Here is a 22384-nt window from a genome sequence, read left to right as displayed (position 1 = left end):
TTCGTCATTGCATCTAACTGCGTTGGCGTCATACAGTTGTCATGCATCCATGCGCATGGGCGAACTTGCCAAGTGAGTGCCATTGCAAAGTCGAACGATATCCGAGTATGTGGTACATAGCCGATGCCACAAAATTAAGATATACCACTACATGTTAAATAAACGTGATTTTAGGAATATGGTCTGTCGCTACATTGCTCAATTGCTATTCACATTACCATAGACAGTCATCCCGAGATGAGTTGTGCGATAATTTTTTTAAATCTGACAAGCGGTAAATCATGCTGAACCTGACAATAAAATGGCATGGACGGCACCTGCTCTCTACCTCAGGTGCCGGCTACACACAGAGCGCTGATCTAGTCACATGATGCGCAGTCCTTTTGTCTGTCACGCAGATTGGCCTTATGATAACCCACCTGCCCTGCTGTAAAGTTGGAATAGCCCTTCTGTCGTATGGAGAAAAAACTGGAAAGGGAGACTTTATATGCAATAAATAAGATTGCTGCAGTACACTGGTCCACTATTAAACTGAGAACCTCATTGGCATTCAGTACAACAGAACGGCACTTATTCATTAGTTTCAGAGGGAAAAAAAGCCCTCGATTTTATTCAACATAAATTTATTGATAAAAAGAATTCCAGCTGTGTTCAGTACTAGCATAGTACTTATTTAGTGTTTTCTTTAGAGTAGACTATACTGAATACCTTGATTTCTATGTGCCCAAGTTTCTGATAGCTTGCTACATCTTTGTTATACAATGCTAGGAGACTCCCGCTCCAGAGCATGTGCAGCACCCTAATTTCTTGGCCAAAATGTTACGAGCATTAAATTTTGTGAGAAATTTTTTGATATTCGATGTTTGATTTGATATTCGGCTTTTTTTTCTTGATTCGATTCGAACACCTATTTAGTATTCACACACCCCTAGTAAAAAAGTATAAGTTGCGCTAGTTTGTGATTAGTACTAACTACCTTACAAGGGCCCTTGAGCAAAATGGCCTGGGGGCATGTGCGATACTAAATGTAGCAGCAGCATATGATAAGAAGCTGCAGTATATCGCTTGGATGATAATGATCAATGTACAAATGTTACTCAAAAGTTTAGAACAGATTTGGTGCTGATAAAGGCAACTCCTGCTGAAACACTGGCCCCAGGTTGAGGCTTCCCTTGATTGCCCACTCATAAAGCATCAAAAAAGTAGCATACAACACTTCACAGCTAATACTCACATCTCTCTCGAAAGTGAACTGCCGTCAGATGCCTCCACAGCCGCAAAGTTTCCTCCTTGGATGGCACACACAAAACTGTTGCTCCGATGTCTCGGAAACACCAGCGCTGAGTCGGGCCCCACTGGGGTCCGTCCCTCATCAGGCAGCTCTTCTTGCTCGACACTAACCCTGTCACAAGGCACATCGACAATGGCCAGGGGCTCTGTCTGACAGTCGCGGGACCTCGTCGATGCCGCCAGCTCGGTCTGCGTACCCCTCGCCACAGGCGAGTCACGCGACAACAGGGTGGGGCACGACAATGTGCTCGAGAAGCGGCCCGCATGACGACCCCGGCAGCGGCCGATGCACCTGCATGCACGTAAGTCAATGAAGTCAGTTATTTTATTTTTTATTTAGGTACGTGCTGCGGACTTGGTCTCAGCAGGGAAGTCGTAATTGGTAACATAAGTACAAATAAAGCTATATAAAGAATAATGCAAACAATACAAATCAAAAGAAACCAAAAGCACTAAAAAAGCAAACTTCAAGTGTCAATTTGGAGATTCAGAGAGTGCACCGAAATGTTTCAGTCTATTATTGTAGTTCAATGTTCTTGTGGAATATGGAGTTAATACTTGGCTTTGATGGTGTTCCTTAAAAGTCAATTGTTAATAAAATGAATCGTTGAATCAACCAACAAAGCCCATAAAGTCAATAAGTGCGACAAATGTTTAACAAAGTGCCACAAGGTGTCTCTACCAGTGTTGCCATTCATGTCCTGTGTTCTAATATGCCCTTCGGACAATCACTTTCAGAGCACGCACTTTTGCAAGATTCTACACGACTAGCACCACACTTATCGTTGTCTATAATCATCAGTGAAAGAGTGCCAAACACGCCATCTCATCATAGTGCCATGAACGCTGTTGCCCCCACCGACGTGTTGAGCATTTTCGCAAAATTGGCAGTCTCCCCGAAAGTGATAGTCTGAGAATACTACCCCTGGAAGCATAAAGGCTCACAAATAACATGCAATTTAAAACAACCTTATGTCTAGAAGTTGTAGTTCTGCATGGCATGTGCACAACACTAGATTACAAGTGTCTTTTGCATCATGATAAATATGAAGCCGTGCGATCGGTGCGATCACGCAGAATTAGCTTGTTGGCTTGCCAGCCACAGGCCAGAAAAGCCAAGCCATTGGCCAAAATTTACATGCACATCCAGAATGTGCCGTTTCAAGCTGCTCTTACCGAGTGCAGTCGAACCTCGTTCATACGTTTTGGAAGAAAATACAAAAAAAGGGGGAAAAAAATGTGGGCAGCTTGCACTAGTGGTGCAAGGCTGGAGTAAACAGCAGAGCTGGTCATCGACCTAGCTTCTTCCATTTTTTACTAGGCTTGGCTAAGTTTTGCTAGGAAATACTAAGTGCTGCTAGGCACGCTATTCCTAATCGGCTTACTGCCGACGCGCAGATTCCCGCTTGGCTGCGCAACGCGCTTCAAGATGAGCAGCTTCTTTTTCGGGTGTCCGAATTTTCTTTGGTTGTCCCATGTCAAGGCTACATGTACTCGCCACAGAGTCAAGGAGAGTTCTGCCGCCATCGTGGCTGCGCCGAGCTTTTATCTCTTGGTGACGTCACGAATAAGCTCCGCCTCCTCACTTGCCAGGTCGAAACCTGCCGAGCTGCTGCCAACGCTGCCCGCGTTTCCCCGGCGCGAATGCGGGAAACGGGAAAACGCGGGCGACGTCGGCAGCAGCTCTGCGCGTTGCCTCGTTGGTGCTACTACAATTTCTTTCTCTATCTCGCTCTCATTTTCTCTTTCTCTCTCCCGAGCATAGTGCGCATGTTCTCCTTAACCTCCCATGTCAAGGCAACATGTGCACAGCACGGAGAGGAGGCGAAGCACAGGACGCTTCGCGAGGTGGTTGCTAGGCAACGTGCAGTGACGTCATTGTTCAGCGAGGTTTTTTGTACACTCCACGGACTGACGGTCGGCTTAAACAGCTCCTAAAATGTACTAATCGGGAAAACGTACAATCCGAAGTCTCTGAAAAATTCGGCGGACTCAACTGTAGTTGACATCTACGTAATGCGAAGCATTGCGTGAATTGTGGCAGCATGAGATGCCGACGCTCGCCTATCTGGTGGAGCCCAAGCGGCTCGACGCGCATGGTGTCGTTTTTGCGGCTTCGGCAAGCTTGTGTTCACGCTCCTCAAAGTCGGCTTCAGTCAGCTGCTTCTTTAGGCAGACCATTTTGGTTAGAAGTTATGACATGCCCATTTGACGAGAATTGACGCCAACGTGCGTTGAGCTAGCGAGACCCAAGCGGCCCAAGACACACATTGCCGTTTTAAGATGGCAATGGGAAACAAACTAAATCGAGCTGTTGGGCAATGCGACGCCAGAATACGATGCCACGATGCCGCCAGAGCAAAACATGATGCTCGCTTCGCACCGCCTGCAGCAGGGAACAGCGGAACTTTTGGGTTATCGCCTACTGAAAGTGTGCAGTGCGCTTCCTTCCCATGCTGTCAGACAGATAGGTGAAGATGCTTATCACAATGGCTTGGCGGTGATAGCTGCGAATTGCGACGTGTGATGACTCGTCAGGAGATTTGCTGGCATGGGAATAGGAAACCGAGTGTTTTTTCACGTGACACTGCGGGGAAGCTGCTGTTGTGGGCGCTTACTACTCTCGATCACGCGTACCTCGCACCTTAACTTGTTTACATGGGATCTAGCAGCTGGAAAACGAATCACATGATTGCTCTTCGGTGATATACTAAACGTTGGAGCTGAAAGATAGTGTTTTCCAGGAACATATTAACCGGTTAAAAGGAAGCCTAACTGTATTTGTTTTTTTGCATTCTCAATCGCGAAGGTTGGTGCTGGGAAATCGTACGAAACGGGATCGTACCAACGGGTTCTGCTGTATTTGACATTTTTGCTACCAGAATACATACTTTGAGCTGCCAAGCAAACAAATACTATTTACATCGCTAAAGCTGACATTGCCTCATATCTTGCATTTTTGTTTTTTTTTAGATAGCATTAGAATACTCATTAAAACAAAACATGCCCAATCAAATATTATTTACTTTATTATATCCAGTAACTCATACCCATGTTCGCTTTATCCAAGTTTGCCTTTCATGAAAGCAAGCCAATATAGGAAATCTACTCCAGACAAGTAGTGGTAAAAATGTAGAATTTGGCATTAGGGCACTCTTTAAAAATACTGCAGTAAAAGGACTAATAAGAAAGCTCATGTCTGCCTAACTCACCCGCAAGTGTGGCAACCCGAAGGCCTCCTGGTGCGATGTGTCTCTAAGGTGTCGTAGTGGCGGTCATCGGGGTGGACACCTGCCGAAAGAAAGCTGGTATTCAGCATTGTCGTTTTCCAGCACTAAGAAATATTCTCCCAGTCCGACGCACTGAAAATAAGAACGAACAAGAAAATCCTCTCAGGTGCCACCAGGCAACACAAACATGGTGACACTGCTGGCTTTTTGACATCATAGCATTCATTGATCACAGCATCTGACATTCATAGCAGTAACGGAAATTTGGCATAGTGTATAGAACATAGCATTACATTCAAGCCTCCTTATACCGAAATTTCATTTGTAACGAAAATACCTCCGTTATATCCGACATTCGTTTTAAGCATGTAGTTGATATATGCTGATATTGATGAGAAACATTTTGATTACATTGTTATATTCAATAATTTGTTATATCTACATTCGTTATAATTGAGGTACTGAGTACTGAAGAGCACTGGAGTACTGAGACGACATATGACACATGACATGACTTATGATTTTGCCTTAATGAAACTTCGAACATGTCTAAACCTTAGGAAGAAAGAAAACTTGCTAGCTCCAAATCAGCCCAAGTAGTTGACTGCTAGTGCTTGTTCCTGCAAATAGCATTTACTTTCTGTATCTTGGTGGACGTGTCATGATGTCATGATACACTGGCTCGCTCTGTTCATGTGATCACGGTGGCAACCACATGCTAGTGCAACATGCAACGTCATACCTGACCAACGTCACTATGCTAAGCCCCATTGAGACAATGTCCCCATATTTTGTTGTCCCCTCACAGTAATATGTTGGACTAACTTAAAGTATGTCATTAAGTGGCATCCTTTTATACACATGAGAAGCATTCCAGTAAAGCTTCGACAACTTCAAAAATATGACAGTACTCCTCAAGAAAGGTGTGGAGTATGCCTGGTATTTAGAGCCATATCCTCGCGAAAGATTTTTCCAAAAACATGTTAAATTCGCCTCTTTTCCTCCTTTTAGTCATTCAAAGCAGTGCAGATAATGCCTACCGCGCTCTACCCATCACTGCACTGAGCTTCCGCATTGGCACAACCTCAAAATTGTGTGCTGCAACCCCGTACCACATCAACCAATCTTACGGGTTATGGTATCGACAGGGTGGTTTCATTGCTTACCACCAGATGGTGCCACTAACTAACTGGTGCTCGTAACGTACACCTTCCAGAAGCACTTGGATTTGAGGTGGATGGAAGCATAAACCAGTGAGCAGTCAAGATAAGCAAGAGACGTTTAGAGTATTGGTGAAAAAAAAAACAAAAAAACAAGAAAGATTTATACGACCGGATCCATTAAAGGCATGGGTAGCGGTACAAGGTAGACATAGAAGTTTTGAGGAAGAGAAAAAAGATTAAGAAGTCTACAAAAATGTTAGAGTGAAAAGCATGTATAACATACCCGATAAACTCAAGCAGGTCAGGCGACTGACCTTGGTATCCCCTTGGACCTTGGTATCCCCTTTTCAAAGGGGATACCAAAAATCACATGGATGTCATATATAAAATGGTAACTCTTAGGGAGTAGGAATGCTGGGAAACACAAGGTGTGGCAATATTAAAGTTGGTCTCAAAACAGCAGAGCTGGCATTATTGGCATTATCGTGAAGTCACGAAAGAGAGCAAAACTGACTGACGTTAAGTGGCAATAAGGCTGGCGATGGTGAGGTTGCTTATAGAATATAGACAAGAGTGCCGCATGTATTTTGCATGGCTGCACTCACCTGTCGCAACCACAGCGATTACGAAAACAAAGCCAGCCAGTGTATCATGACATCACAATGCATCCACGTCCTGGGTATCAAAACAAACTGGTTCGTAGAAATAAGTATTACGGTAAGTGAATTAGAATGCTTCGACACCAGTATTTTTTGCCCAGAATTTAGACCTTTAGAGGGTTCAAATCATTTCACAAGGAAAAATATGCCCGTAGTCATTTAAATTTCCATGCCACAGTGACAGGCTTAACAACGTCAGTTACCGCACAACACTATGCAGAGCAGGTGGCAATGTCCTCGAATGACGGACTAACCTTCTTCAGAATATCCACGGTGTGGAACAAGGGCCTTACGATCGATGGTCGCACACTCGGATGATGGCTGCAGAGGTACTCTTGAGCCACGGCTCTGCTACAAAGTGCAAAGAATGGATTCAAGTGGTTTGTCCAAAAAGAGTGTCTGAACAAAGTACTAAAGCAATGATACGTCTGGCAAGTCTAAAAGTGCTGAAAGTTAATTACAACCACGTAAAGAGAACAGGCAGTGAAGCCAGAGAAAACAGGGGAAATTACTCATTATGTTTAATCCGAATGCAGAAACAATTAGAGAAAGGTAAATACAAGTGACTGAGAAGCCAACTTGCCGCTGGTTGGAACTAAACCCACATCGTCTGCATTACGCATGTAGTGTTTTACCAATTAAGCTACAGCAGCCCTCCCTTAATTCATTTTCTTGTGTATTTGTGCATGCGTACAAAATTAGCCCTGGGAGTGTTAGCCAGCACCACTCATGGCCATAGCAGTGGATGTGCAACGTCCTTTTAATTGCGTGCGTCATGCAAGCACGTGAATTTAGGAGTAGGCCCCCATACTATAAATAATACACCCTTGTATGCTACTTCATATCAAGACTGCCAGTATCGAGGCCCTTGCTATGCAATGAACAAGAAGATTAAGGGGATCTGAGGGGCTCGATTCCTGTTTTAACTTGAATTTTAATTTACATACACGGCTGTGCCATTGGTGTAAGACAAAACAGGAGTCAAATGATCTCTCTCATGAAATGATCAGGTCAAGGCAAACACTGACACGTGAACTTACCAGTTGGCAGGCAACTTTAGAAAACTATCTGGATTGGTCAATTTCCTAGATTTGCATTCGTATATTACATCACCGTTGCCTCTGTGGGGCTGTACAAGGATTTACGCACCTCTGCAAGGCATCAGGCACACGCAATGCTTCAAAAAAATGTCACAGTTTCGCCCTAAGGGCGAAGCAATGAATGCGATAGCAACACAGCAATGTGACACGAAGTAAGGTGAGCGGCTTTGGTAGCAATATGAATTGTAGTAAACATGAGCTGATTAAGTAAGCAGGTGTGCTGCGGCGTAAGTAGACCAACATGAAGAGAGACTCGATGACCACGAGAAGGCGCGTGTGAAACGGTGGTGTTGATGAGAAGCGCTTCCCGTGGGCAGCGCGTGCGAAGGGACACACCTGTAGCGCTGCACTGCCGATCCGGGCAGCATTGCATGTGTAGCGTGCGTTGGAAAATGTGGCCCGACTATTACTAACTGAATGAACAAGTGTGGTGTGAGCGCGCACAAGCAAACATAAATAGATCACACTGAATGACCGCAGACAATGACTGTCAAAACGCTGGCAGCAAGCGCATATACGTCGCAGCGGGCGAAGGTACGTGCGGTCTATCGCTTCAACGGAAACTGAGCGGCGAATGCACAGCGCATAAAGGTCAGAGCCGTGTGGAGATAAGAGACAGTGCGGCCGGCGAGCGCGGTTGTTGGTTGCGGCCGGCGAGCGCGGTTGGTGGACTCAGAAGAGTCCTGTGCATGCGAAAAACTACTTGGTTGCTCCTAATGCTCCATCTGTGCTTTTAATAAACAATACTTCATAACGTACTATGTAATCACAGAAACTTGTTAACTTTAAGAATGCTGGGATGTGAACATCGGTTTGTTTAATTGTGATAACAGCTCTTTGGTATTAGAAAACTATTAGAAAAGTATTCAATAATTGATTCTCGCACTATCCGATTCGTATTCAATTTGGTCTCAAACATTACTATTCGCACACCCCTACTTAATAATTAGCAATTGCACAGAGTCTACTGATTGCAGCAGATTCCTGGTGCACACTTGGTGCACTGTGCTTCAACGCCTGCCATATGGTAGTTGCAGTGTCCCCTGCAGCCAATTTTGTCTACTGAGCTGCTGCTCCAAGGGTGACGAAGTTAATTTTGGGGAAAGAAGCACGCAACTCATGAAAACAATTCAGTACTGTCGTTACATTTACTGCAGTCATCAAACAGGATTTTCAGAGTGGAATTACAGCTGCATTAACGAGTTTGCCAAGATAAACACGAGAGAAGTGCAGGTAACAAACATACAAATTTATGCGTGACAAATAAATAAAAGCAAAAAAAAACAAAAAACAGGCACCACTGTGCCCTAAGTGAAGTGAAACGCATCAGTGAACAAAAAAGAAGCCATGTGAAGCTGGAGGAGTGTTAAGATGCAACGTAAACCCTCAGACGTTTACCCTTGCTAATGTCTGCCAATGCAAACAACTTATACATCTACGGCAGTAAAGCTGTGTAAAGTTCTCACACCTTTCCGAAGTCCCAGGGTTGTGGTTTGCCACTGCCTCGAATCTAGCCCAAACTTTTCAAATGCTTCGCTAATATGGTGCAATTCCCTTGCTGTACCCGAGCCTTTTCATATGCTTCACTATATCTGAGCTCATTACCGAGACCTGCGTTCTTCCTTTAAAACTATGAAAAAAAAATTATGCAGATCCAACGCACATCTTGGAACCTGTGAAGCGAAGCTTTTGTGAAGCAGTTAATAAAATGCTTTAAATTTGCCCACTTCATTCGCCTGTCTTTGGTGAAAAGGAAACTGAAATGCACGTATGTGCTCGCACACACTTCTCCTATGCAATGTGACATACGCGGCAATGATCTCAAAGAGCTGGTTGGTGATGGCCTGATAGAAGTATACGTGCGATTGTGGTGTAATGGGTAGAGCACTGGGCAGCTGTGCTGGGGGACTTTGTAAAAAAAAACATCAACTTACGAGGTAGGTGAGCACAGCCTGGCTCTTCGTGATTTGCGCCCTGAGTGTCTGAAGCTCCAGCTGAATCTGCTCCCGGACCACATCCTCTGGAAACGAGTATGCCTGCAGTGCATGGAAGGCACGCTATTTTTGCATGTTGGAAGCTGGAGTCGGACAGGAAGGTGCTTGAACTACAGCTTGCAGAAATAGCCCGGCATGGTACAAACATAGCTTAAAGCACACACACAATCAGTGCCTCGTTCCTGCATATTTCCCATTTCTTATAGACCAATGACTAGCCAACAGCCGACTTTCATTGGTTTAGCACCGCAGATTGTCTCGTGACAACTAGACTTGCCAGGCAGCTTTCCTTGTACCTGACCACCATTCCAAGGTCACAATATTGCTACAAGGAATGCGGCCCTGGGGCCACACTTCAGAATTTTTTACTGACCACCGTCTTCTAATGTGCGAGCATGTCTCGCTACTAAAGTATTTCTACATCTTTCCTCTTCTTTTCGAACATTGCAACCAGGGCTGAAAATCAAATGCACTGGAGCAGAACAAATGCACACTAAAGCATTTCACACTGAGAACAGCACAAACAATACGACCATACGCAATCTCGCAAGTCGTTTGCAGCACTGCCGAAGGTACAAGGTGTACAGGTAATATCGTTGCACAGTGGAATATAAGTTGCGGGCGTAACTGTCCAATTAATGGCAGGATTAGAGAGTTTTGTTTTTGCTCAGTACATGATACAATGCAGCGATACGTAAAATGTTCAGACCTGTGCGCATGCACGTCGCATACTGCAAATTTAGCAGCCACTGAGCAGACTACGCAGCGCGGATCAACACATTTAGAGGGAAATTAAGCTTTCCTATTGGCTAAGAAGTCCTGCCACTTCCACAGTGCTGTAAATGACTTGCGAGATGGAGTATTGTGCGAAGACAAGCGCCGACAGCTGTTACAGTCTGAAAAGTTGCAAGAGACCAATTGCAATAAAATGCTCAACACCTCTCCAAGCTGCAGCTGTACAGAATAGAACCACATTTCTTCCTTATCGCAATATTCTCACAAGTTACACAGAAAACTGCTGGTGTTGATGATAGCTCGAATTTCAGTGGGCAGTTTCACGCTGGTATGAATGTCTCTTCGTGTTGTATCTTTGATGGACAGAAGTAACACTGGGAGATCACAATGGCGCAAGAAAGCAAACGAAGAGGGTCTTTATTTTCGGTTTGATTACACTGAAATAGTAAAAAAGTAAGAAAAAGGGGAAATGAAAGGGTACGAAAAACTGACGCCTGCAGGAGCCAAACCTACATGTTCCATATTAAGCGTGCAATGCTCTATGAATTGAGGTGTGGTGACTGCTGACCTACTCGGGCATTTCTGTATGCATACAAGATCTGACCCTGGCAGCATTTGCCAGTACCAGTCACGGTGCCGGCTAATGCTCCACTTGTGATTTCTGCCCCCCAAGTTTCAATTAAAACCACACATAATTTCCCATATGCTTTCATTGGCTTCATTGTTTGTTGGCTTCACGTGGTTGTGCATATAAGAAGGTAGAAAGTATGAAGTGTTTATTATGCAGTCTGACAACAGATGGCGCTAGGGCACTTACAGACTCTGGGCTGACGTCCTCGAGGGCAGACACCAGCTGCCTATCCTGCAAACAGCACAAAGACAAGACATGAAGGCGTAGTCAGGTTCACACTTCAGGGCCTCTGAATAGGTAGCAACAAATGCGGCAGCTAATCAATCAATCAGTCAGCAACAGTTTTTAGCTTTTTACCATTTACACACATAAATTATGTAAATGTTATAATCGGGAACACCTCAGTGACATGACGCTGCAACATTACAATGCTATTTAAATAAAATAATAAAGCCAACGTCAACAGCACTTCTCAATATCACAGGTTATGCTACTGGCACAGTAGCTTTATCACCAGCAGATGATGCCACTGCTGTATCAGCCATAAGATTTCAAACTTTTTAGCTTTGCCAAAGGCTGCTTAGTTGTGACGTCTAAATAAACTTTATAAGGACAACACAATATAATATGAGAACTAATATGATTTGAAGAAGTGGACGGAGAGGTCACGCTCTCTCTCGAGCAATATTGCAAAGGCTTGGTGCCACAGGCAAAGGAATCATATCAGCCTCATCTGTTTGTGAATGCAATGTCTAGGGACTAGGCATATTAGTTAGCAATGCTGAATAATTGTTGCAAGTTTTCTATACTGTTCATCCAGTTAGTGCAGAAAACGAGGGAATAGAGCTAGAAATGGCACATCTTCAAGCTACAGCTAGTTTCCAGGTAAAGCAATTTTTGCACATAATGGGCAAAACCCAAAAAATATATTAAACTGCAAATTTAAACAAAAATGTGCAGTCAACATACCTGTTGTGCCAGAGCCAGTACAGACGCGGCCCCTGAAAAACATCACAAAAGCCAAATCTTTGAACAAGCACATTTCAGCACACAATGCATTCATAGGTGCAGGATGGACGGAATGACTACCCTGAACCACAGGAATATCTTAACATGCCAATTTATGAAAGTCAGCCAATGTCTCCAGGCTCTTCTGAAGAGGTCTTAAATGCACAGTAATTGTAAGGCCTCTGTCAACTGCTACTTATGAATACACAGTGGATCCCCTTAACGTAAACAGCTAAGTGAAGATTTCGAATAAGCTGAACCCTTCGAGGGTACCTTTATTTATCTTCTTATAGGTTAAGATAAATGTGTGGTCAGGTGAACATATATCTGCATTCATCACAGACAGTTCACTCTATCACAGAGACGTCCCTGAATAAAAGGGGCAAAAAGCAATGGACAAACCCATAGCAAAGTGTGCTGGTACATGCACACAAAGACAGTTCCACGCGTGAATAATTTAATGCAACTACCTCAGTTTTTTTTTACTGTTTTTTTTCCATGCTGATTTGTCATCTTATATTTCATCTGCTACACAACAGCGTCTTGTTAAAACCCTTTGTTCATGCTGTCAATCGGTTGACACGCTACTTAACCTTTATCACTGCAATCCTCCATTCATGCTCCAGCAGTCGAGATATCGTCATGTGTGGTAATATCTAATGCAGGGCCAAACACTGATCCTGCTCGTTTCCTGAAGTTTCTTTACCTCTTGTATGTTCGACACCAGTGCTAAGTCTAAGTAGTATATACTCAGTTTCATACAAAGCAGACAACACTACGAATGCTAGAGAGACACCTCACTGTTTGCATTCCCAACCAAAAACCAGTACGACGTACGAAAGATGTTTCATGTAATTCGTGTAACTCATGCGTTTACGTCCCTTCAAAGTAAGCCATTGCAGATATGAACCTATTAACTGCCAAACGCGTGAAGTAATACGTTTTTGCGACTGGACGCCACAGTGCACTGCTTGCGCTCGCAAATGAAACACAGCATGTCGCATACCAAAAGCGCGAAGGTGGCCAAATATGTAATTTGATGTAGCAAAATGCCTACAGGTTGTAGTCGTAATATATGAAGTAGTTGGTTTGTCCGATTTAGAAAAGGTGCATAGGCACCACAAACAAAAAGTTGCAGGTAGTGCCAGTTGTGGTGCGCCACGCAGCACCCACTCGCCGCAAGGTTCAAGGGTGCACTGCACCGCAGTGGCACCTTGCCTTGCACCCCCTGCAATCGAGGAAAAGGGGTTGCAGGGCGTGCCACTGTACCTCGGACAATTCAGGACCTAGGTGCACTGCACCACAAACAGGTGCAGAAGGTACAAAGAAACTTGGTTGAATCAAATATACCTAGTTAGTATTCCATACTGTCACAGGTCAAAAACACCTGCACTGTGAAACGCACCGTGAGGCTTCAATGATTGCACTACTTTGGTAACTTCCGTAGCATTGCCTGCTGATCATTAAACACAATTTAGCGATCCTAGAAATGCCATTACGCATTTAAAAAAACAAAGGATGCTGGAAAGTTGAGCTCACCGGCCTGCGATTCCAAGACCCTGACAGCTTCATCGTTCAACCTGCAGAATGATTTGTCAGAGAGCAATGAAGTTTTCAGGCGCAAGCATCTGGTACAAAACTTGAAACACACATACGGTATGGTCCGCTAATAAAGGGAACACCTAATTCACATTCAACGTAATCTAAATGCATTATCAACTGCATAGGAAAAAAAGTGCTCGATTTTGTGTATCACATCGACCTAGTACACAATATGGGTAAAAAATTATGGCCAAGGCCTTCTTTATTTCAAAACTGAACTGTAATTGGTACCGAAATACTAATTTGGGATCCCTTTAGCAGTGGACAATACTGTACCAACTTTCCCAGCTAAACCACTGGCAGATTTCCGTTAAAATTTCGTATAAAGATAGGATGTTGCAGTGAGTTTGGTTTAATACCACGTTTTTTGGCATCACCAGTTTTGTCCACAAATAATAATCGGACGGCACACATAATGTGTGTCGTCTCCTGCAACACCTCTCTGAAATTTCACTGCAGCAGAACAGTGGGTCTTTCCGTCATAGCCATAGCGAGCATTGCTCTTGCCGTAGCTGTGATAGATGGTGCCACTATTTCGTTTCAGTAGAATAGAACATTTTTTGGTGGAGTCACAACAGATGATGCCCACTTTGGATTCATTGCGGACAAATCTGGTAGTACTAATGCCAAAAGATGTGATATTAAACCAAATTCGCTGCACAACGCTATCTTTATGCAAAATTTGAGTGGAAATTGGCCAGCGGTTTAGCTACAAGAGTCATACCACCTGGTCCTCCTATTCATGCGACACACAGCACATCTAATCAGTATTATGACATTAAGGCATAAGTGAAGTCTAATCAGTCAGCCAGTGGGCAAGGTGCAAATAAATGCTACAGCTAATACATGCACAGACCTAGGTGCCCTCTCAGTCAAGTTAGCCGTGCAGGATGCACCAAAAGCAAAGAAATCAGTGCAGAATAATGCCTCCCAGACTTTTATCGCAAATGTGACTAAAGACCTAGAGCTTGACTTTACGGCCTGTGTTTGCAGCTCAACAATATGACTATCAAAGTTATCAAGAATTAAGACACACAAAGTGATTCATTCAAACTTAATCATTACCATAAGCTGCCACATAAGCTCTGATGACCGTAGTGCAGGTTATAGTATATTCTGAAGGTTTCAAAGAGGAGCACCTTTCCTCATTTTTATGTCTAAATAGACGGCAGTGTTTGATGCACAAATCTTGCTTGTAGGCTGGAAACGTCAACTTCAATTTCCAAGACCGCAAGCCAATTTTTCCTATAGCATCGCATGTTCCTCAACTTTGAAGGACGACTAACGTTACAGCAGTGATTAACAGCAATGCTCAGATGCAAGTTGGCCTGCCATTACCACAACACCAAAGTAAAATTTCAATGGTTATACATCTCCCGGCAATAAAGAATGTTAAAGTGCAACACTGCAGTACTGTTTTAACTGCATTACATTAGGTGATTTCTAGTAAAGTTCCATTACACATGTATCGTGCACCACACAGTTCACTGGCTGTAGCACTGGTCCTACACCAAGACTAAAGGCACTTGGATCAGCACTACGCACTGTCTTTCCTCTAGAACACGCACATTGCAGTCTACATGCAAACTCTATTCTATACATGAGCAATCAACTTAGCATGAACAGGTGAAACACCATTTGTACGCACAAGTCTCACCGATGCAACAACGGCATGGTGAAAATGTTTCTATTTTAACAGCCACAGTAAACTATGCAGTGACACCTAGTCAGCCTCTTGCAGGATCACAATCAGAGAAAAGAATAATGCACAGGGATGTCAGCCCACTGCTATCATGGGCATCAATTTTCTCATTCTCGAAGCCACAACTGCTCAAGCAAGCATGCAGCTACAAGTAAAAAAAAGTTGAGCAACGGGGAGCATGCACTTAGCCGACAGGAGAGCATGGTGCATCTTGCACATGCATCACGTGACATTGAGACAGAGGTGACTACTGCGTTTCTGTCACGAGCAGCAGGAAGAGATGTTTGTTCTCAAACCTCTGGGGCTGCCGTGAGCCACACTGCGAAACGCAGCTGCCCATTGGCTAGCTCGCCGGATGGTGTAGTCTAGCTCTGGCCAATTGCCTCGTTTGTGCCGCGGTGGCGGTGTCTTTCCCGAAGTCACCACACATTGTGGCTCACTGATAGGACAACAGAAAGAAAAAGGATGACAATACCCCGATCAGGTCAGAGAAGAGGCAACCTGTCATTGATTGCAAAGTCAAAGCACAATAAGATTGTTTCTTCAGGTGGATGTGACATCCAGCAGAGCGATTAGGTGAAGCTCAAGAATGCAAGACACAGACAACAGCACTACACTAGCAGACAAAATTTAAGTCATCGACGACTCAGGCTAATCTCTTCATTTTGGGAACTGCCCGTAGAACGAAGAACAAACTGAAGATATAAGACAGAACATGTTCTTCCATCCTGTATGTACCAGTGTCCTTCACTGTCCTTTCCTAAAACGCACTGTTCACTACTGTTCTAATCTTTCCTTTACTTGCCACTTCTCCGCGGTGCTTATATCTTGGCGTGCATTGCTGGTAATCGCTCCAGCTCTTTCTGTGTTTAGGAGCTTGATATTATAAAAAATATAATAAAATAATAAAAAGCAACAGGGGCATTGCTACAGTACTTAAGGTCAACAGGTCTCTGCCACTGTTTATAAAATTCATGCAGACCTTCAAATGTGTGCACAACTAGTGCATTCTGTCTTCCTTCCTTCTCTTTTCACCCCTGCTTATCCCCTTTGCCTAGCCCAGGGTAGCAAACCAGACATTCGTCTAGTTAACCTCTGTGCCCTTCGTTGCCTTCTTACTCTCTACCTATCAGTGCAATGCTCCTGCCTGTGTCTTGTCTTCTTGGTTTGCACTGTTGCACATGTCTAGTCCACACAACCTAGCCCAATTTTTTTTTTAGTAACCGATAGGTTCCTTCAAGTAGCTGAACAAATTTTCAAGAAAGCTTTTTCAATTACTGACAGGTAAAGGAGCCTTCTTCAAGCAAGGAAACAAATAAGCACAAGACATGTGCAAAACGTGCTGGTACCAAAGATTGCAGAGTGAGCATAATTTTCATCCTTAGAATGTGGATGCCTCGTTCGTCAAGATGACAATGAATCATACAAGATGACAGAAGAATGTACAGCATATTCCACATAGGCACCCTTGAAAGACCGTCAAATGCGAGCCACTGCCTGCTCACACATGCCAAAGAAAACCTGAAAACAAAGTCGATGACCTGCACACACTACGCAATTTTCTAAGTGAGTGGCCAGTGCCTCCGTTCTCACTGCCTCACTAGTGATCACCTGCAGTTCATCTCTTGAATCATTTCACGTGCACTGCACAAGCAAGAGCAATGTGGAAACTCGCAATACATGCAACCTTCCGATATGTCAGTGTTTGCAAAGTGCTCACACACTTTATCTTGGAAATTCATACACCGCCCCATTTGCTAAACAATGCAGGGTTACATGCTAATGATTGTGCACCAAGGTTGGCAAAGGAGGCTACTAATTTTGTTAAACCTGTAAGCTTGTCCAAAGACTGCAAATACTTGTCCCCCTGATCATGAAGAAAAACTTTTGAATTGAGCTAGTTGGTCACACACTGCATTGCATCGCTGAAGCGACAAAAAGATGGTGAAATAAAAGGAAATATGACATAGTCATGCACCAACTGCTAGTGTTTGTTAAATGCATGTTCCATGTTCCAAATGCATGTTCCATACAGGCTTAAACTAGGAATTGGCGCATGTCTTACTTCAATTAGCATATGTGTGAAGAAAAAAAGATCAGCTGATAGTTGCTGATAGCTGAAGATCGCCGATAGCTTGTCGTCGCCTTTTCACATTGCTGAATATATTCAAGAAGGGAAGAGGAAGAATGCTTCTACAGGAGAAATTTATTCTAATAAGGACCCTGAGCTGCTGAATGCAAGGTGGCATGCTGCCTTGTCTTTATCGAAGATGCTTGCTTCCTTGGCGAATCATACAAATCTCGTGCAATTTGTTGATTTCAAGGACAATGTGAGAGATCAAACTAGTTGGTATTTCATGAACAAGATATTTTCATGCAGAAAGTATGGACATTGGAGAGTTTTAGTGTGTCCGGTATTTGGGTAAACGCAAGTAGACTGGACTGGGCGTTTTACTGGATGAGCGGAGGTGCAAACATGAACGGCCTGCACAGTGCAGCCACCTGGTGGCGCAGAGCTCAACCAGACAAGTACAGCTAATATTGCTGTAACTAAGTGTATTTTACTTTGCTGGTGGAGTAAATTTTTGGCCGCAACATGATTATGCCACTGCCGAACATTTACGCCAGCAGTGAAGGAAAGTACACTTGGTTACTGCAATATTAGCTCTGTGTTTGATCAAGCTCAGCACCGTGCAGGCCGTTCACGTTTACACCTCCGCTCATCCAGTAAAATGTCTAGTCCACTTGCGTTTGCCCAAATACTGGACACGCTAAAACTTTAGCTTTATTGAAGAGATATCCCTTCTATGTATGGCTTTTATGTGAGTTATGTCTAATTCTATGTACGGACAGCATGTTCTCATTAGCAAAATATGGTTGGAAGTTAGTGTTTACACTTGCCTTATCCCTTCTCTGTTTATGGTTTCTGCATGCTAAAGAATTTTGGTTATAAACTTGAAAAAGCACTGTTTGTGTAACATAAGTAGAGAAAATACTGACAGCTATGCAAGTATAAAAACCACCTGAAACAAAGAGTGCCACAACCACACTTTCGAGAGCTTTATCATAGAGACGTGCAGGCATACATATACTGAAATGTCAGGTGGCACACATGTAATGGAATACCGGATTTCATATAATGGAATATCAGATGGTACTTAATGGAACATGCTGTGTAACAGAATACCATGGAAGGGAAAAATTGTCACCCACCCGAATGTAACACAAAGCCACAAAGAAAACCCATAAGGGTTTCTCAGAAGGCAAAAGCTTCGCATTTGAGGAAAAATTCGTCCTGCTAAGGGATTTGAACCCGGGACCAATGCCTTTCTGGGGTGGTCGCTCAACCTTTTGGGCTAACCAGGGGGCTAGCAGATCGCAGTACAAGGGCTAGCCCATTCGGCTTTCCGAGAAACCCGAATGGGTTTCCTTTGTAGCTTCTTTCTACATTTGGGAGGGTGACAATTTTTTCCCTTTCATGACATTTCCTTTGCCTTCCGGGATTCTGCAAAACTGATTTGTTGTAACAGAATACCAGATGGCATATAACCATATACCAGACAGCATATAACAATGCTGGAAAGCACTGATGCAAGCAGCAAAATTTGCTACAATTTCCTGTCATGCAGTTTAAACAAAGAAACTGTCACAATTGTTAACTGTATTCTATACATACCTTGTTTAAACTTGATGACAGTGACAATCGGTACAAAGGTACTTTTGTAAGCTTTAGTTTTTCAGAGATGAGGCAATGTCGCTGCGTGATCATGATTATGACTTGCTCGGAATTTGGTATTATGTTTTAATTGTTTCTAGAAGTATTCCTTATATAATATTCAAACCACAGTTTTAAATCACCTTCTGTAATGATGAGTGAACGGTGGGTATGTGAAAAGGGAAAACAAACCCAGGTTTTTCAAAGTGGTATGAAATCTTAATCAGTAGCTAGAAATCAAAGCACATATATCTCCCCTCAGATAAAATGGGGGCGAGGGACTCAACTTAGCCAAACTCCCTTGAGGAATTTTACCAGGGCTGAACACATCACTAAACAGTCACTAAAGAAGCAACAAAAACTCCAAGAAGGGAAGATTATTAAGGTGATTTAAAAATTGCTACAATTAGCAAATGTCTTGCTAAGTTACCAAGACTGGAGAGATGTCCAAATGAAGAACACGGCTAGCTCAATACAGTTGATCACAGGATTAAGGATATATTGCTACAATAAAATTCTTCACTCAAAAAGCTCCCAAATAAAAGTGCGAACAGGCACAAAACGCTTGTAAAAAATGACAAAGAAAAAAAATTCTTGAGGGCATAAAGTCCCACACAGATATATCTAGATACAAACAATGCTCTGCAGGTTCCGACAGCATCAAACAAGTGGCCCTTCTTGCCATCCCAGAAAATGGCCAATATGATAGGCAAAAGAGCACAACTACAATAATTGAAGAAAGCAACAATCTCAAAGAAAGAAAAAGGAAAGATGCTAAGGAGCACAACCAAGCAGAACTCAACTCTGGCACGCAAAGATCAACTTTCACAAGTCGGCACGCAAAGGATTTGCCGGCAGAGAAGGGGGTCCCAAAATAGCAGGTGTGGTGTCCAGTAGGCAGCGTCGTAGTCAGGCGAAAATAAAAAGCAAAACAATGGCCTGTGAGAAAAGTCGGGAAGCAGCGCGCACGCACGGACAGACACCAGCTGCGGAATACGCCGCTGCCGGCTATCCGCTATAGCTACCACTTCGGCATAGTGTTGCCGGGTTCGACGTGCTTATAACACTGGCGTCTTAAGAAAATGAGGGTGTGAAGGGCTTTGGAGAGGCGTGCGCGCGCGAAGGTTTTATAAAGCGCGCGCCGGCCGCGGTTATACACGATTGACGCGGGTCATCCGAAACAGAGAGAGAAGAACAGAAGAACCGAAACAAAGAAAAAAAAAAAAACACGCGCACCAGGCCACAACGAGTCGGTGCGAATAATCGCAGCCGCCGATGACGAAGACGACGCAACGCACCACCGACAAACGACTCCGCAACGAAGCGAGCGGGGAAGCAGTGACAGGCAAACGGGTCGACGCCAACGTCCCGAACGCCGCAAGACAACGGCGCGCGAGGTTACATGAACGAGGGAAGAGCACGGCAGACGGCGACGATAGCGCGCGAAAAGCGAAACCAAGTGCAGTAGCCAAACGCATCACGCACCGGGGCGCAGCACGGCGCCGTCGACGTCGGCACAGCAGCGTCAGGTCGACGGTGGCACATATCTCCCAGGAGATCGGGCGCGGCGGCGGCTTTGAACGTGCACGCCGCTCACTACGCTGGCAGTGGAGACGTCAGCGTCACACCTCGCGGGAGCGAGTCCGCAAAGCGACAGGATCACGCGGCGGTATGCGAGGCAGTCCCCTCAAGGACGACGACCTACTTTCCCGCCGGAGGAAGAGAAAAAGGGGAGACCCCGGGATAAAGAGGGAGGAAAAGTCGGGAAGCCAGCGAAAGGGAGGGGGGGGAGGCGTGAAAGATGGGGTGTGCGTGGGGATGGGCGCGACAGACTCCGTAGGGAAGAGGTCTGCGTGTAGCGAATTGGGGGAAAACGGGAGCGCTGGGCTGGGGTGACGACGCGAACAGGCTCGGTGTAGCGAAGTGGGCACTATAGGCGGGAGAGATACGTGGAGGATCAAGAGGGACGAAGGGAACGGGGGTGTATGGATGGGGAAGAGGTGCGCCTTGGTGAAAAGGCGAGTAAAGACAAAGAAGCCGCGCCAGGGATGACGCGGCGAGCGAATCGGATCGCGTCGGCGACGCGATGCGGCGGACAAATCAGGGAGAGGAGCGCGCGCCCACGTTTCGCGGCTCTCCCGACGTTCCTTCCCTCTTCCGATCCCCATCCTCCCAGCTGGAAGAGGAAAATGTGGGAAAGCGAAGGAAATGCGTCAGAGAGGGAGAGAAAGAAAGGGAAGTGCAATCGATAACCTCCTGATGCGCGCTCCCCATTTCTCTCTCCCAACCTCCCAGGAGCGAAAGGGAAAGAGCGGAAGCCACGAAAAAGGTTTTCGGTGTCGTCTCTTATCGTTTTGTGTGCCTCGTCTATGTCGTTCTGTGTGTCGTCTGCCTACGCATTCGAGTTTTACGTAAAAGGGAATCGTGGGGAAAAGTCGAGAACAAATGGAGCGGAAAAAAAGACTCCCGCTTCGACCTGATGAAATGAAGCAAGCGTGAAGTGCATATATTTCGGCTCGCTCGCTCTCCGGCCGTCCCGTTTATGTAAAGTAGCCAATATAGAGGGGGCGGCGGCGGCGGTCACTACGAAAATGATCCGTTCCTTTCAAAGTGCATTCGCGTGTGGAAATGGAAAGGCGCCGACAAAGCACATACAGCGTTCGATCGAATCACTGGACGCAGAGACTGCGGAACGAATTTGTACAGCTCGCAACTCATTGTCTGGACACGTCGGCGAAAAAGGAGGCGGATATTAAATGTTTGTAGTCGCATACGCAGCAGTGTTCACAAATTGTTTTCAGCACGCCTCACACCTTTTATTCGCTCAACCCCAAAATACACAGAAAACGTTCCGGGATGGCGGATTGTCGCACACACGCTGCCCAGTGATTGCAGAAATACGGCTATTCAGATATATTAGGCTGTTTTAGAAAACAGCGGAATCTTAAATCGGGCCTTCTCACAAAAAAAAAAAAAAAACGACCCGAGAACCGAAAGAAAGCCCACAAGACGGCAGCTTTACAACAAGATGGCACGAAGAACTACGCCGCGTCCCTTTGCATTTGCAGAGCTGCTTTTAACAATGCAGATGAAGAACTGAGAATGAGAAGTAGCGCTAGGGTGAAAAAAGAGCTCTTTCTTCCGTGATCCAGCATGGAAGAAGTACGTGCCCTAACTGACTCCCGTTTTTATTTCAATCTCCACAACAATGAAATCCAGCGCTTGCTACCATTCTACAAACCACAAGAAAGCACCCGCGCTTGCTGCCATTCACGTTGCCACCTCGTCTATCTCGATGTTAAAAACGCCAATCATGTTCCGTCCGCCCCTCCCCCTCCCCGCTCACTGCACTTTCCTCATCTGCTTTGTTTCCTTGCGACTATGTACTTCCATCAACACCCTCGAAATTCAATCTAAACATTCAACTGGGCTCCGGTTTAATTTCGACCACCCGGGGTTGTTCAAACTTGCACCCAAGCACGGAAATGCAGGTGACGCGGGAATCGAACCCCGGACCTCGTGATCAGCTACAGAACGACGTAGCCTATACTCGAC

General features: G+C 44.8%; 1 protein-coding gene across 7 annotated transcripts in view; it reads right to left on the bottom strand.

The window, feature by feature from the left end:
* LOC119465371 (inositol 1,4,5-triphosphate receptor associated 2-like) overlaps positions 1-22384 on the bottom strand; it is a 347709-nt gene that overhangs the window by 132944 nt on the left and 192381 nt on the right. For all 7 annotated transcript variants that reach the window (XM_049656273.1, XM_049656274.1, XM_049656278.1 and 4 more), the window contains 7 exons: positions 13350-13390; positions 11772-11803; positions 10989-11033; positions 9377-9478; positions 6597-6693; positions 4503-4581; positions 1235-1582 (listed from right to left, as the gene is read on the bottom strand). In XM_049656273.1, the coding sequence (XP_049512230.1) occupies positions 1235-1582; positions 4503-4581; positions 6597-6693; positions 9377-9478; positions 10989-11033; positions 11772-11803; positions 13350-13390 (744 nt within the window). The remainder of the gene's footprint in view (positions 1-1234; positions 1583-4502; positions 4582-6596; positions 6694-9376; positions 9479-10988; positions 11034-11771; positions 11804-13349; positions 13391-22384) is intronic.

The sequence above is a fragment of the Dermacentor silvarum genome, chromosome 9 (assembly GCF_013339745.2).
Source record: "Dermacentor silvarum isolate Dsil-2018 chromosome 9, BIME_Dsil_1.4, whole genome shotgun sequence".
Classification (NCBI taxonomy): domain Eukaryota; kingdom Metazoa; phylum Arthropoda; class Arachnida; order Ixodida; family Ixodidae; genus Dermacentor; species Dermacentor silvarum.
Note: the sequence above shows the minus strand (reverse complement) of the source record. Positions and strands in the feature narration are given on the sequence as shown.